Source organism: Stomoxys calcitrans, chromosome 1 (assembly GCF_963082655.1).
Source record: "Stomoxys calcitrans chromosome 1, idStoCalc2.1, whole genome shotgun sequence".
NCBI classification, from domain to species: domain Eukaryota; kingdom Metazoa; phylum Arthropoda; class Insecta; order Diptera; family Muscidae; genus Stomoxys; species Stomoxys calcitrans.
Genome location: NC_081552.1, coordinates 262654376 through 262671101, shown reverse-complemented (window position 1 = coordinate 262671101; position 16726 = coordinate 262654376). Strand labels below are relative to the sequence as shown.

The following is a 16726-nucleotide window of genomic DNA, read 5'->3' as shown; positions in this document are numbered from 1 at the left end:
GTAGGGGGTCATCCCACCCCCTAAAAACTCCCCAAATGGACATATGACCCATCATGACTAGGTTTTGTTGTTTGTTCATAAGAATCAACAATTAAAAAGGCGTTAAGTTTGGCCGGGCCGAACTTTGTTATATACTTTGTGTATAACAAAAATATTGGTCTTTTTAGTAGCTACAACAACATTGGACAATAAATGCGCCTTTTATATGCCCAAAACATTAAATCGAGAGATCGGTCTATATGGCAGCTATGTCCAAATCTGGACCGATCTGTGCCATAATGCAGAAGTATGTCAAGGGGCTTAACTTAATTCACTGTCCCAAATTTCGGCGACATCGGACAATAAATGCGCCTTTTATGGGCCTAAGACCCCAAATTGGAAGATCGGTCTATATGGCAGCTTTATCCAAATCTTGACCGATATGGGCCAAATTGAAGAAGGATATCGATGGGCCTAACTCAACTCACTGTCCCAAGTTTGGGCAAAATCTGACAATAAATGCGCCTTTTATGGGGGGAAGACCTTAAATCGAGAGATCGGTCTATAGGGCAGTCTGAGCCAAAGTGAAGAAGGATGTCAAACTCAGTCCCAAATTTTAGCGAAATCGAATAATAAATGTGGTTTTTATGGGCCTAAGACCCTATATCGAGAGATCGATCTATATAGCAGCTATATCCAAATCTGCACCGATATGGGCCAAATTGAAGAAGGACGTCGAAGGACTTAACACACCTCACTGTGCCAAATTTCAGCAAAATCGGATAATAAATGTGGCTTTTATGGGCCTAAGGCCTTGAATCGGCGGATCGGTCTATATGGGAGCTATATGAAGATATAGTCCGATATAGAGATCGTTGAACTTAACCTGCTTATGGACAAAAAAAAGGATCTGTGCAAAGTTTCAGCTCAATATCTCTATTTTTAAAGACTGTAGCATGATTTCAACAGACAGACGGACGGACATGGCTAGATGGTCTTAGATTTTTCCAGTGATCAAGAATATATATACTTTGTAGGGGACAAAAATGGATGTTTCGATGTGTTGCAAATGGAATGACAAAATGAATGAATGAATTTATATCCATTTACACAGTCATTCTTAAAACATTTTCGTAATATTTTTTTTTAAATTTTTTTCTGATTTGTGACAATTATAGTATAAGAATTTTTAAAATTCAATGCTGTTTGAAGCAGAATAGTTTCCAATCATTCAAAGTCCACGATCATTTTCTTAAAGAATGTAAATCTTTTAAACATTTTTTTATATGAATCTATGGTTTCTTAAGAATAAAGTAATGCTAATTGCAAACCATTACAGTTCTGATATGAGCAATACCATTTTTTTTTTAATTAAAATGTTCAAAACATTCTGACGCATAGTATAGCCTTAAGTTTTGGATATTTAACTTAAAATAATGGAGGACGAACCTATGGTCAATATATGAATGGGCGAAATTTAGGAGTATATAATTGGATTGATTATGGATGGCAACCCAACTTCAGTTGCGTTGCCAACGGCCAAATTCGTTACAGAAATTCTCATGTTTGTATTGAGTTACGTACTTTTTCACAAATTTCATTATTTTAATAATAATACTGATATTGAATGAAATTGATAAATATTTGCAACTTTATACTAATTTTCACTTCGAGGTTTTTGTCTCCTGGCAACTCAACTGTAGTCGAGTTGCAATCCATAATCGAAAACTTGAAATTTTTGCAATTTTTTATAACTTTAAAAGGAAACCCTTCTTAAGAAACATATGGTTCTTGCCAAGGCTTTGGAGTCGAAGTACTCGGGTCGGAATCGAAATCGGAATTCGCCTGCGTTTGGGAGTTAAGCAAACTTTGCTTGACTCCAAACCGGTCTCTGGCACCGCGTAAACTCTACGACTACTAATTGTTGTCGTGAACATGAATATTGTTTGATATTAATAACATTATTATTGTAGTGAACATGACTGCGTTTGGGGCAAATCATGGTGTATATTTGCAGAAAATAAATCATTATTGCATATGAATATCTTCATAATAAATAGTGGGATTTTTTAAATTAACATATAGGGTAGGTTACATACATACGAAATACAGATACAAGTGGACAAACACATTCTTTCAAGGATAGAAAATATAATTTTTGGTTAATAAAAGAAATATATTTCAGTTTGATGTACATGTTTCCGTAATAGAGTACAGATTTCATTTATTACACACAATACATTCATTTATGACAAGTACACATTTATGGAAATTTTCTTAAAGAAATTTGTATTAAATACATATTTATGAAATTATTAAGGGCATCAATAGTTAGGGTAATCGTTAAGATCTATAATGAAGTATTCTAAAAAATAAAACAAGTAAAAAGGCCGTTAAGTTCGGCCGGGCCGAACTTTGGATACCCACCATCTCGGGTATATATGTAAACCACCTTTCGTCAAAAACCGGTGAAAATTCATACCCTATGCCCCATAGCAGCTATATTGAAATATGTTCCGATTTGGATCAAAGTCATTGTTCAATTGTATATAACTAAATATTGGTCTTTTTAGTAGCTATATCTAAAAATAAACCGATCTGAACCATATACGACACGGATGTCGAAAAGCCTAATATATGTAACTGTGTCAAATTTCAATGAAAACAGTTTATAAATGCGCCTTTTATGGACCCAAAACCTTGAATCGCGAGATCGGTCTATATGGCAGCTATATCCAAATCTGGACCGATCTGGGCCGAACTGCAGAAAAATGTCGAAGGGCCTAAAACAACTCACTGTCCCAAATTTCACCAAAATCGGATAATAAATGTGGCTTTTATGGGTCTAAGACTCTAAATGGGCGGATCGGTCTATATGGCAGTTATATCCAAATCTGGACCGATCTGGCCCAAATTGCAGAAAAATGTGGAAGGTCCTTACACAATTTACTGTCCCAAATTTCATGAAAATCGGATAATAAATGTGTCTTTTTAAGGGCCTAAGACCCAAAATTGGCGGATCGGTCTATATGGGGGCTATATCATGATAAAGTCCGATATAGCCCATCTTCGAACTTCACCTGCTTATAGAGAAAAAAAGTATCTGTGGAAAGTTTCAGCTCAATAACTCTATTTTTAAAGGCTGTAGCGTGATTTCAACAGACAGACGGACGTACATGTCTAGATCGTCTTAGATTTTTACGCTGATCAAGAATAAATATACTTTATAGGGTCGAAAATAAATATTTTGATGTGTTTCAAAAGGAATGATAAAATGATTATACCCCCATGCTTCGGTGGTGGGTATAAAAAAACTTGAAAATGAAAGAAAGTTCGGCGGAGCCCGGCCAGGATTCGAACCTGGGCACACGGAGCAACAGCGAGAGCCATTGGCGTTGTCTTGGCGTTCGGAGCCATCAATACAACTTCCAACAGATGCACAAAATCATGTGCAGTACGGAAGAAGTGTAATTTGTCACAGAAAGAATGTCTGTGATTACACAAAAATACATACATTGGGAAAAAGTACAGCTAATAGACAGGGTTGTCGAGCGTGGATAATGTCGTAATTGTATCATAGATGCGTTTTCGCAACTAATATGATTCAAATACAACATACCAACACACCGCCCCTGAAGCCATCACACCTAATATGGTTGAAAAGTCTTCTAACCAAAGACGAAATGCGTCCCATAGTGGTTGGTGTGTGTTGCTATCTTTGGCTTTCCTTTTCCATTTGCAATTTCCGATTATTGAGCTCGTGTCGAAAGAGAAACAAACAAAAATTGTAAAATTTAATGATCTTCGCTCTAACTGGCAAAAAACTTGACAAATTAAAAAATTCGGCAGAGGCCCGCCGAGATTCGAACCTGGGCACACGGAGCAACAGCGGGAGCCATTGCCGTTGTCTTAGCGTTCGAAGCCATCAATACAACTTCCAACAGATATACAAAATCATGTGCAGTACGGAAGAAGTGTAATTAGTCACATAAAGAATGTCTGTCATTACACAAAAACACATGCATTGGGAAAAAGTACAGCTAATAGACAGGGTTGTCGGGCGTGGTTAATGTGGTATTGTATTGTATTGTATCATAGATGCATTTTCGCTATTAATACGATTAAATGCAACATACCAACGCACGGCCCTTGAAGCCATCACACCTAATATGGTTGAAAAGTCTCCTAACCAAAGACGAAACGCGTCCCATAGTGGTTGGTGTTGGCTATCAGTAAAAATTTGTGCGTAATATTGCCTCATCTTCTAAATAGCTCGCTTGATTGTGCTCCTCTTTTTCATTTAACTTAAAAGTGTACGAGGAAATCAAATTTGTTTACTGAAGCTCCATCCTCTCGATAAATTAATGTATCGGGTTTGTTATAACGAACTTTGTTTGTTCTACAACAAATCGACCTCTATTGTCATACCATCCATGGTGTCGTATACGCATTACCCATATTTTCTAACAACACTCATACGCCAGGGTGGATCTCGCCATTCCATGTACCTTTTAAAAAATAAACAAATATCGATTACCCTAAATATTGATGCTGCTTGTAAAGGTTTTGGGAAAGTAATTATTACTTAATACACAACAAGTAGTTTGGAACATTTAAATCTAGGATCTAACACAGAATTACAAAAACAATAACAATATGTTAAAGAAAAAGAAATTAACATCAAAATCACAGATTTTTCTTTTTATAGTAGCAGAGCTATAACATTTATATTTGGATTTTTGTTTTTTTTTTTTTTAATTATTTTTTGTTATTGTTTGGTTTTTATTTATTTATTTTTAAATTATTTATATGTATATAAACTAATTATTATATTGTTAGGAAGCGCTTTTGTTTATCAACAAATATCTTTATATTTACACACACGGACATTGATTATTGATTCTTTCGTTCGCAAAGAAAGTCATAATCAGCCATCGAGAATCAGTTAAAATATGAGTGTTCAGTTATCGCGTTCTTTTTTGTTCTGTTCTTGGTGTTTTTTTTTGTTTGTTTTTAAACGATTAACTTGGGGCTGAGGGGTTTCTCTATTTACTTCGGTTGTGGTTCATGCTGCAGTTGGAGGTGGCGGTGTTTATTGTTTTTCAACAAAAAAAAAACGCAAAATTTTTCAAATTTTGATATAAAAATGTTTCAAATGAAATTGGAATGGTCTGGTTGGATATGGTCGGCTTCATTGGTTATGAGTTTTTTTGTTTGATTTTGGAAGAAAAAAAAAAAAACAAAATGCATGGAGTAAAATAAAGAGAAAATAGTTTCAATTGTTGTTACTGCTGTGGTTGTTTACATGATGACATTTATGTTGTTGTTCGTATAAAACACTTAACCGTTAATATTTGAATTGTTCCAAGCAATCCCTTATATTAGCAGTTGAGTGCTTTGAGGCGATAGGAGGAAACTATTTAAACACTGTGCTCTAGTAATGAAAAATTTAAATGAACCATAGTAGTATGTGTTGCATTTAACATATAATATTTTGGTGGGTTCTAGTAGTAGTGGTATTGGTAGTGTTCATTTTCAACATGTTTGGGGGGAAAGGCCAGGGTGGGGGCTAAGCAGGTTATCTACTTTTGGGGAGAAGGTGTTGGCATTTGCAACTACACAACAACTACATGAGGAGTGTACTTTAACGCTGGTAGGCATCCATTTTTTAATGTACATTGCGTCAAGGGGCTAAGGGAGTTCAAGGGACATGGCAATAACTGTGTGGCGGCTGTTACTGGTGGTGGTGTACTCTACACAAAGCAAGCTTTCAAACTCATTTGTACAAAAAACAAAAAAAAAAAAAAGAAACAAAACATAAGAGCAAAGGTTTTGTTACGACGTTATGCCGTATTCTGTTGCCTGCATTGAATGAGCCCCCATTAATGATGCTTATCTTCTTCTTCAACCTCTGGAAAAAATAGATATCCTTTGTTGCTCTCTACCGTGTTTAATATTTACATTCATTTGGCTGAGTGTGTAGGAGAGAGAGAGAGAGAGAGGAAGGGAGGGAGGCAGTGTCAATGTGTGTATCTGTATGTAAGTGGTTTATGATAATTGCAGGGTTAAGCATGGACCGTAAATGTCGATTGCCGGACAATTGTGGGAATTGAATTGAATCTGCCCCCAGGTTATTTGTGGGGCGGCTGTATGGAGTAGTTGAATCAATGAATAGCCGCTGCGGCTATTATTTAGATTGATAAACCCTTACAAATAGGCCTCAAATTACAAGATTGTATATAGGGAAGTTGTTTGAAATTTTTAATTAAATTCGATTATATGAAAACAAATAAGAGTGTGTTAAGTTCGGCCGGGCCGAATCTTAAATAGCCTCCACCATGGATCGCATTTGTCGAGTTCTATGCGTGGTATCTCTTTATAGGCAAACAAAGAGTATTGAAAAAGAACTGTTATGCTATGGGAGCTATATCAAGTTATAGTCCGATTTGGACCATAAATGAATGCTGAACATTGTGGAAGTCATCGTATAAGACTTCAGTTCATTCTGATAAGAATTGCGCCTTGTAGGGGCTCAAGAAGCAAAATCGGGAGATAGGTTTATATGGGAGATTTATCAAGCTATTGATCGATTCAGACCATATTAGACACGTATGTTGAGGGTAATGAGAGAAGCCGTTGTACAAAATTTCTCCTCAATCGGATGACAATTGCGCGCTCTATTGGCTTAAGAAGTCATAATCCCAGATTGGTTTATATGGCAGCTATATGAGGTTATATACCAATTTGCACCTTTAGTAGCACAGTTGTTGGGCATCATAACAAAACACCTCATGCAAAATTTCAGCCAAATCGGATGAGAATTGTGCCCTCTAGAGGCTCAAGAACTCAAGACCCAAGATCGGTTTATATGGCAGCTATATCAATACATGGACCGATTTCAACCATACTTAGAGCAGTTACTGGAAGTGATACCAAAACACCACGTGCAAAATTTCAATCAAATCGGACGAGAATTGAGCCCTCTAGAGGCTCAAGAAGTCAAGACCCAAGATCGGTTTATATGGCAGCTATATCAATACATGGACCGATTTCAACCATACTTAGACCAGTTACTGGAAGTAATACCAAAACACCACGTGCAAAATTTCAATCAAATCGGACGAGAATTGCGCCCTCTAGAGGCTCAAGAAGTCAAGACCCATGATCGGTTTATATGGCAGCTATATCAATACATGGACCGATTTCACCCATACTTAGAGCAGTTACTGAAAGTGATACCAAAACACCACATGCAAAATTTCAATCAAATCGGACGAGAATTGCGCCCTCTAGAGGCTCAAGAAGTCAAGACCCAAGATCGGTTAATATGGCAGCTATATCAATACATGGACCGATTTCAACCATACTTAGAGCAGTTACTGGAAGTGACACCAAAACACCACGTGCAAAATTTCAATCAAATCGGACGAGAATTGCGCCCTCTAGAGGCTCAAGAAGTCAAGACCCAAGATCGGTTTATATGGCAGCTATATCAAAACATGGACCGATTTCAACCATACTAAGACCAGTTACTGGAAGTGATACCAAAACACCACGTGCAAAATTTCAATCAAATCGGACGAGAATTGCGCCCTCTAGAGGCTCAAGAAGTCAAGACCCAAGATCGGTTTATATGGCAGCTATATCAATACATGGACCGATTTCAACCATACTTACAGCAGTTACTGGAAGTGATACCAAAACACCACGTGCAAAATTTCAATCAAATCGGACGAGAATTGCGCCCTCTAGAGGCTCAAGAAGTCAAGACCCAAGATCGGTTTATATGGCAGCTATATCAAAACATGGACCGATTTCAACCATACTAAGACCAGTTACTGGAAGTGATACCAAAACACCACGTGCAAAATTTCAATCAAATCGGACGAGAATTGCGCCCTCTAGAGGCTCAAGAAGTCAAGACCCAAGATCGGTTTATATGGCAGCTATATGAATACATGGACCGATTTGGCTCATTTACAATCCCAACCGACCTACACTAATAAAAAGTATTTGTGCAAAATTTCAGGCGGCTAGCTTTACTCCTTCGAAAGTTAGCGTGCTTTCGACAGACAGACGGACGGACATGGCTAGATCGACTTAAAATGACACGACGATCAAGAATGATGATAAAGTATACATCTTTATGGGGTCTCAGAATGACGACATAAGTATACCCCCATCCAATGGTGGAGGGTATAAAAACATGATATTTCAATTAACCTTTTTTTGGTTGTGGAAATAAGATTTTGCTTGAAATTCTATGGAAAAGCTTGCAAATTAAACTCTTTTTTTAAAGGTTTTTTGGCAGCAAATTTAGTAACTCTAAATCTAATAGTTTTAAATTTTGGACGTCATAATTGGTAGGAAAGTCACTAGATGGAAATCGATTTCCTATAAGAAATGTTTGGGCGAAAAATAAGTTCCTTCGATAAAGCATGATCAACAGCCGTATCAATTGCAGTTATCTATTTTTTTGATAATAACTTTTCATCATTATTCGAAACACAACAGCTTGTATAGTATTCAGGTTAGAATGTAAGCACGTCCGCCTATGACGACAAACGCCGAATCCTGCCATTTTAAATCTTCTCTACCAAGTGGTGTCGTCGTGCGGCACGCCATTCTACCATTATACGATAATTTTATCGACTTCGAAACGGTATTACCGACCGCTAATTCATTTCTGTCTTCTACAGACTTAATGAAGCCTTCATTTGCTATCGGGTTCTAAATATTGTAAAGTGGCGCAGAGGTTAGCATGTCCGCCTACGACGTTGAACGCCTGGGTTCAAGTCCTGGCATGTACATCAGAAAAATTTTTCAGCGGTTGTTATCCCCTTACTAATGCTGGCGAAATTTGTGAGTGGTGTTGCCATGCGGCTCGGCGTTCGGACTCGGCATAAAAAAGAAGGCCCCTTATCATTGAACTTAAATTGTAATCGGACTGCGCTAATTGATATAAATGAATTATCTCCTGTTCCTTAGTGGAATGTTCATGGGAAATTTAGTTAGTATTTACAGAAGGGGATCTTAAAAAATAAGTTCAAAGCTTTAAAGAAAATACACTATTTTAAGTGATTTTAACAAATTTTGAAAATTTAATTTTTAGTTCTCAATAAAAAAAGAAACCTGCTTAGTTTTACTTCAAAAGCTGAAATATTGAAGAAAAATAATTTCGTAAGGCGTTTGCCCCAACTTCAAGGTAGATTTATAGAAGATAAGACAGTAGTCAAAAAAATATCATTTATTGTTTAGTTGTCGCACACTAGAATAAAAATACTAATAGCATATTTGTCGATGTCAAACGATTGATTTTCGTTAGTCTGGGCTTCTTTTTCCGATCTACATTCTACTTTTCGAGTTTTTAGCTCTTTTGACTTTAATGAATCTGTTTATACATCGAAATTCTTCCCTTTTTGCTCAAATTGCAGATTAAACAAAATCTTGATTGACGCGAAAAATTCGTTTCGAGATACATAAACAGGATATAAATTACATTAAAGTCAGCTAACAAACTGACTTTATCTTTTCTAAGTGTACACTGCCCATTTTTCCATTCGTGAAACGTTATTATCAACTTTTTATGTTGTCTTAGATTTCTGCTCAGCCTTGATGACTCTCGTTAATGTATTACTTTGAAAAAGAGATACTGGTATCAGAGCGTTTAAAAGGTCGATTTCACTAAATTAAGCAATGACTGAACCAAAGTGATTTAAATTTGGCGGACGCCTGAAAGCTAATGTAACCAAATTATACTGCCTACTTAATGGATCGATTATGTATGGCAACCCAACTTCAGTTTCGTTGCCAACTACCGTTGTCAAATTACATACTTTTTTTATAAATTTCTTAGTAGCTGAACTTTAACAATACTGATATTGCATGAAACTCACAAACATTTCCAACTTTATACCAATTTTTACTTCGTGGTTTTATCACCTGGCAAAGCAACTGTAGTCGAGTTGGAATCCATAATCCACCCATAAATCTTACTTGACTCGGGATTTCATAGACGTTTAGGTATGTATACATTAAATCTAACAGCCCGAATGAATGATTTGGTGTCTCAAACATCTGTTTTCCCATTCCAATTTCCAATTCATCTGATTGAAACATACAAGTGAAAAAAATGTTAATTTTAAGAAGCACAGAATTGGTGAGATTGGCTGTAAAAGAAGGCTTATCTAGTCTTTAGTTCCTTTTATCTTCAGGGCTCACATCTCTATCGACTATAGGATGTTTTTATAGTTACTTTAAATATCTTCATTTACTTCAATACGGGGCCTAATAAACGTAAATTCACTAAAATAACATTTGATGCAATAACATTCGAAGTCAAATACAAAACAAATAATTTCATTAGCTGCTCAGCTGGTTGTACCTTGGTTAAATCTACTCTGGCCTTAATATATACTAAACCGCTATTATCGACATACGTACTACCTTATCGACTGTGAACGCTTGTTATCTATTCTGTGCAGTGCTTTCTGTCAGTAGAGCTCCTCTTTATCGACTGTCAGTTGTCTTTATTGATCATTCAATGCTTTTATAATTAACTTCTTTCTCCAATGGGATTTTGGGCCAAAGTGAAACTTGTTTTTCACATTGCCAAAAATACAAATGCCTTGCAAAATCAAAATTTGGTACCTGCTTTGTTTAAACAGAAAAAGTTCTCACTAATGGTTATCGAGCAAAAATATGTACAGAAAAGAAAATAAAATGTTAAAGTACACCACGCCTACCTTAAAGAAATAACAGGGGCTGACATATCATAGGCATGCATCTACAACAAAACACACATTCCTTTAAGGGGAAGGGATATTTAAATCTCAAGGGATTTCATTTTTCATTCACTGGTAAAGGCCGTGGGCCAATTTCGTTTTTTGCCTAACAGGAAAAAAAAAACGAATTCATAAGAAAACTCCAAACTGGCCTAGGCCGACAGCCAACTCCTTTTGAGGGGAAACTGAGCGAGAGAGAGAGAGAGAGAGAGTGAAAAAAACTTCAATTCAACACAACAAAAAGACAGCGACGCCACCGAATTAAATTCGATGCGAATCGATGGACCACCACCAATATTTGCGGGCAGTACCTGGCTCTGGCTTTGTGACAGCCATTTAAAGGCAACAACTGCAACACGGCACAATGGCCTCCAAGCAGAGTTGCCAGCTTGCGGGACCAACTGGCAAGGAGGACCCCCAGGAAAGCGGCTCCTTGGTTGGCCATTGCTGATGCTGCGGGAAAGAAGATGATGCCGGTGATTTCGTACTATGACGAATCACTGCCTGCCGCATCTTCTATAATTGAGTTAAGATCGATATTAAATGAATACTCATAGAGATTCGAGTAGCGATCACGCTCCTTCCAAGGTGATCGGTGATTCATATAAAGATTTCTTTTACTAACACGAAATATTTGACTATCTTTAATGGATTGATCGTCGTCACATGGCTCACCGCCACCACCAAAGTCACACTCTCGGATGGTCAGGCGATTCGTGGGCGATTTCAGTTCGAACATAACGTCCTGATGCTTGTAGCGCGGCCGCATGGGCAGTGGCTGGTAGCCGGGTATGACAACCTTTTGCGAGTCGACCGATTGCGTGGACTGGCGTCGCATACCGCGCCCCTTGTTGAAGGGGAAGTTGCGCAACAGATTCGAGTCCGTGCTACGCTGGGGCGAATAGTATTTGAAGTCTGTGGGCGCCGGAGCCTGGGGGCCCGTCGTGTGTATTGTGGTCAGAGTCGTTGTACTGGCAGAGGGCGCTCCCGAGGCTTGCAACTGCAGGGTGGAGGGACGTTTCGGCTGTAGTGGCTGCGGCTGCTGCGACTGGGGTGGCTGTTGCAATGACACCCCCGAGGCTGAGATCGGAGTTAGGGCGGCCAACGCCGCCGTTGGCGGTTGTACCGCTGTCGTCGCCACCGTTGTGCTGGCCGTTTGATGGTGCGGATGATGATGCAGCAGAGGCAGAGGTGAGTTGCGCGCATCGAACGACGGTGAGAGAGGCAGGTGCAACGACCGCTTGAGATTCAAGCGATACGATGATACAGCTGGTGAGTGCATCAGCGAGGGTGTGGCCAATGCACTGGGCGTTGTATCATGATGCAGCTGAAGCTCTTGTTGTTTTTGGTATTTGTTATTAAATTGATGAGCAGGTGGTAGTAGTGTTTGTAGTGAACATTTTTGATGCTGATGTTTTTGTTTTTTATGATGATGTTTGTTGCGGGACTTACCATTTTGTAAATTGTCATAGCTGCGCGGCCTATAAACGCCGCCAGCTGTAGCCGCACTCCCAGCTTCCATGGCCGATGATGAGGTATTTGACTGTTCGAGCAAGGCGAGGAGAGGTGAGTTTTGGAACGATGGTCGTAGGATGGTTGTGATATGTGTTTGGGGAGTTGGGTATTTTGGAAACCCATAGCAAGCCCAAAGGATAAATCAAATTAAAAGAAAAAAAAAAAAAAACACATCTCTCATGTAAGAGAATGGTTCAAATGGTTGGTGTGTTGAAAGTGGTGAGTTTGGTGAGTTTGTATTGAATTGTATTTCATCGATTTGGCGATATGTTGTTGTTGTAGTGACATGTTGTGGGTGTTGAATGATTGTGGTTGTTGTTGTCGTTCAAGTTTTTTGTTTTTTTTTTGCAACGAGAAATAAACAGGAGAAAAAGAACGAAAAAAAAACATTTTCTTGATCAGTGCATTATTAGTCTAAAAAAAAACAGAAAAAGGCTCAGTTCTTTCTTTCAGTAACAGGTGCTCTCATAGGAATTCGAGAAGAAAAAAATCGACACCGAGAGTTTTGAAAATGTCCAAAATATAAATGAAAATTCGTACGCACGCAATCTCAGGCGGGAACATTCGAATCTTGGAGGGCATTGACTTACCTCATCGTAATATCTTGACTTTAGATCGGAACCACCTATACTAATGCCACCACCGGCACCGGCTATCATTGGTTGGGAGGTGATCATGGCACCACTACTCACATGGGTGGCACTTATCACATCACTCAAGGGATGGCGAGGACTTGAGTGTTGTTGCATTTGTGAAATGAAGTCATCGGTAGCAATGCCACGTCTGCAAAAGGAAGTGGGGATTAGAAAGAGTTATAAAAAATTAAGTAAATGGAATTTTCAAGAAAAAATTTTAAAAATATGTTCTATAAAAAATATTTCGATGAAATTATCAATAAAAAAATGAATGAATGAATGAAAAATGAAATGAAATGAAAAAATTGCGAAATTTCTATAGGTTTTATACCCTACACAGGGAATTATAGATTTGTGCATTTGTTTGCAACGCTAAGAAGGAGACTAGGTAGACCCATTGATAAGTATACGGATCAGCTTAGAATCACTTTCTGATTCGATTTAGCTATGTCCGTCTGTCTGTCTGTCCATGTATTTTTGTAATCAAGGTACAGGTCGCATTTGTTGTCCGATTTTCACAAAATTTTACATAAGTGTCTTTTTTGGTCCAAGGACGAACGCTATTAGTGATGGTAAAAATCGGTCCAGATTTAGATATAGCTCCTTCATATATCTTTCATACGATGTGCCCTTTTAAAGCTGTAGAAGCTACAATTTTGGTCCGATCCTTACAAAATTTGGCACAATATGTGTGCAAAATTTCATTCAAATCGGTCAAAATTTAGATATTGCTCCCATATATATCTTTCATCCGATGTGGTCTTTTAAAGCTGTAGAAGGCACAATTTTGGTCCCACCTCAATCAAATTTGGCACGAAGTGTTTTTTGTGACGTCCCAATATGAGTGCTTATTTTCATCAGAATCGGATCAGATTTATATATAGCTCCCATATATATCTTTCATCCGATGTGGTCTTTTAAGGCTGTAGAAGGCACAATTTTGGTCGGAACTCAACCACATTTGGGACGAAGTGCTTTTTGTGACGTCCCAATGTGTGTGCAAAATTTAATCTAAATCGGTTTAGATTTAGATATAGCTCCCATATATATCTTTCATCCGATATGGTCTTTTAAGGCTGTAGAAGGCACAATTTTGGTCCGATCTCTACCAAATTTGTCACGACTCAGTATGTGTGAAAATTTTCATTGAAATCGGATCAGATTTAGATATAGCTCCCATATATAACTTTCATCCGATTTGACCTATTATGGCTGTAGAAGGCGTAATTTTGGTCCGACCTTTACTAAATTTGGCACAAAGTGCTTTTTGTGACGTCCCAATATGTCTGATAATTTTCATCAGAATCAGATCAGATTTATATGTAGCTCCCATATATATATTCCATAGCCCCCATATAGACCGATCTGCCGATTTAGGGTATTAGGCCCATAAAAGCAACATTTATTATCCGATTTTGCTGAGATTTGTGATAGTGAGTTGTGTTAGGCCCCTCGACATCCTCCTTTAATTTGGCCCAGATCGGTCCAAATTTGGATATAGCTGCCATATATACCGATCTCCTGATTTAAGGTTTTGGGGCCATAAAGGCGTATTTATTGTACAATGTCGCTGAAATTTGGTATAGTGGGTTAGATTAGGTCCCTCGACAGTTTTCTGAAATATCTTTGGATTTAAGGTCTTGGGCTCAAAAAGGGCGCATTTATAATCCGATTTTGCCAAATTTGGGTCGGTGAGTTGTGTAAGGGCCTTCAACATGCTTCTTCAATTTGGTCCAGATCGGTTCAGATTTGGATATAGCTGCCACGTAGACCGATCTCTCGATTTGAGGTCCTGCGCCCATAAAAGGCGCATTTATTGTCCGATTTCGCCGAAATTTAGGACAGTGAGTTGAGTTAAGCACGTCGACATACTTTTGCAATATGGCCCAGATCGGTTCAGATTTGGATATAGCTGCCATATAGACCGATCTTTCGATTTAAGGTCTTGGGCCCATAAAAGGAGCATTTATTGTCCGATTTCGCCGAAATTAGGGACAGTGAGTTGTGTTAGGCCCTTCGACATCCACATTTAATTTGGCCCCGATCGGTCCAGATTTAGATATAGCTGCTATACAGACCGATCTCTCGATTTAAGGTCTTGGGCCCATAAAAGACGCATTTATTGTCCGATTTCGCCGAAATTTGGGTCAGTGGGTTAAGTTAAGTCCCTCAATGTATTTCTGCAATATGGCCCAGATCGGTCTATATTTGGATATAGCTGCCATTTGGACCGATCTCTCGATTTAGGTCTTGGGCCCATAAAGGGCGCAGTTATTGTCCGATTTTGCCAAAATTTGGGTCGGTGAGTTGTGTAAGGCCCTTCGACATGCTTCTTCAAGTTGGTCCAGATCGGTTCAGATTTGGATATAGCTGCCATTTGGACCGATCTCTCGATTTAAGGTCTTGGGCCCATAAAGGGCGCAGTTATTGTCCGATTCTGCCAAAATTTGGGACAGTGAGTTGTGTTAGGTCCTTCGACATCATTTTTTAATTTGGTCCAGATCGGTCCACATTTGGATATAGCTGCCATATAGACCGATCTCTCGAGTTAAGGTCTTGGGCCCATAAAAGAGGCATTTATTGTCCGATTTCGCCGAAATTTGGGACAGTGAGTTGTGTTAGGCCTCTCGACATCATTCTCCACTCGACATCTTTCTTCAATTTGGCTCAACTGAAGCTCATTAATCGGAGATTTTTTCTTTTTCCAAGTGGAAAAACAAAGCCAGAGATCGCAACACGCACAAACCACTATGGGACGAGTTTCGTCTTTGGCTAGAAGACTGTTCAACCATATTAAGTGTGATGGCTTCAAGGGCTGTATATTGGTATGTTTCATTTGCAACGTATTTATTGCGAAAACGCCTCTATGATACCAATACCCCATAAACCACGCTCGACAGCCTTGTCTATTAGCTGTACTTTTCCCAATGCATGTGTTCGTGTAATGATAGATTCTGTGTCTGCAACAATTACACTGCTTCCATGTTAGCACATTCAATCAATGTATCTGTTTGGAAGTTGTGCTGATGGCTACAAACGCTAGACAACGGCTCTCGCCGTTGCTCCATGCTTTTTTCTAAGTTTGTAAAAATTATATTTTTGTACAAAAAAATATGTGTCAACAATTTTACTTTTGTGGGAAATTTTATTAAAATTGATTTTCCTTACAGAATTAAAAAAAAAAATATTTTTGTAGTTTTTATAAAATTTTATTTTTTAAGAAAATTTTATCAAATTACATTATTTGGAACATTTCTTCGAAAATTTAATTTCTTTGAAAATGTTTTTTTATTTTTAGATATTTCATACAAATGCGGTTTTTTGGTTTGGGTTTTTTTTCTAAAATTTGAAGTTTTTGCGCAAATTTATGCAAACTCACCTGTCTATCAATGATGGTGTCATGGGACCACAGAGAATGTGACAGCAATTTAAACAAATATTCCCCCGAGAATATGGATTTAAATTGCGCTGGCCTCCTTTGGAAGAGAACGAGCCCTTGAGCTGTATAACATAACACAAAAAGGACAAAAAGAAATGCAACACATTAAATTTAAGAGCATATCATTACCCAGATTAAGGATAAACCCAACCAAATGAAACAAAAGAGAAAGAGGATGGGTGGTGGGTTAACTTACATCTTCATTTGTTGTTTGATCACTGGTGGTTAAATAGGTATGGAATCCCGCTAAACCGATCACAGACCAGATGGAGAAGAAGCATATAAAGACCACAATTACGGTGAAAGGGGCCTTTTTGATGACTTCAAACACTTCTTGTTCAGTTTTCATTACTGCAAATTAAGGAAAAGAAACA

At 38.2% G+C, this 16726-nt stretch overlaps 1 protein-coding gene across 4 annotated transcripts in view; it reads right to left on the bottom strand.

The window, feature by feature from the left end:
* The window catches only part of LOC106092868 (palmitoyltransferase app), a 448575-nt gene that overhangs the window by 16699 nt on the left and 415150 nt on the right, over nucleotides 1–16726 (bottom strand). For 3 of the 4 annotated variants that reach the window (XM_059360946.1, XM_059360942.1, XM_059360943.1), the window contains exons 9-12: nucleotides 16549–16703; nucleotides 16293–16414; nucleotides 12869–13061; nucleotides 12216–12306 (exon numbers count right to left, since the gene is read on the bottom strand). In XM_059360946.1, coding sequence (XP_059216929.1) covers nucleotides 12216–12306; nucleotides 12869–13061; nucleotides 16293–16414; nucleotides 16549–16703 — 561 coding nt within the window. The remainder of the gene's footprint in view (nucleotides 1–12215; nucleotides 12307–12868; nucleotides 13062–16292; nucleotides 16415–16548; nucleotides 16704–16726) is intronic. The other variant, XM_059360945.1, reaches the window with a different exon arrangement.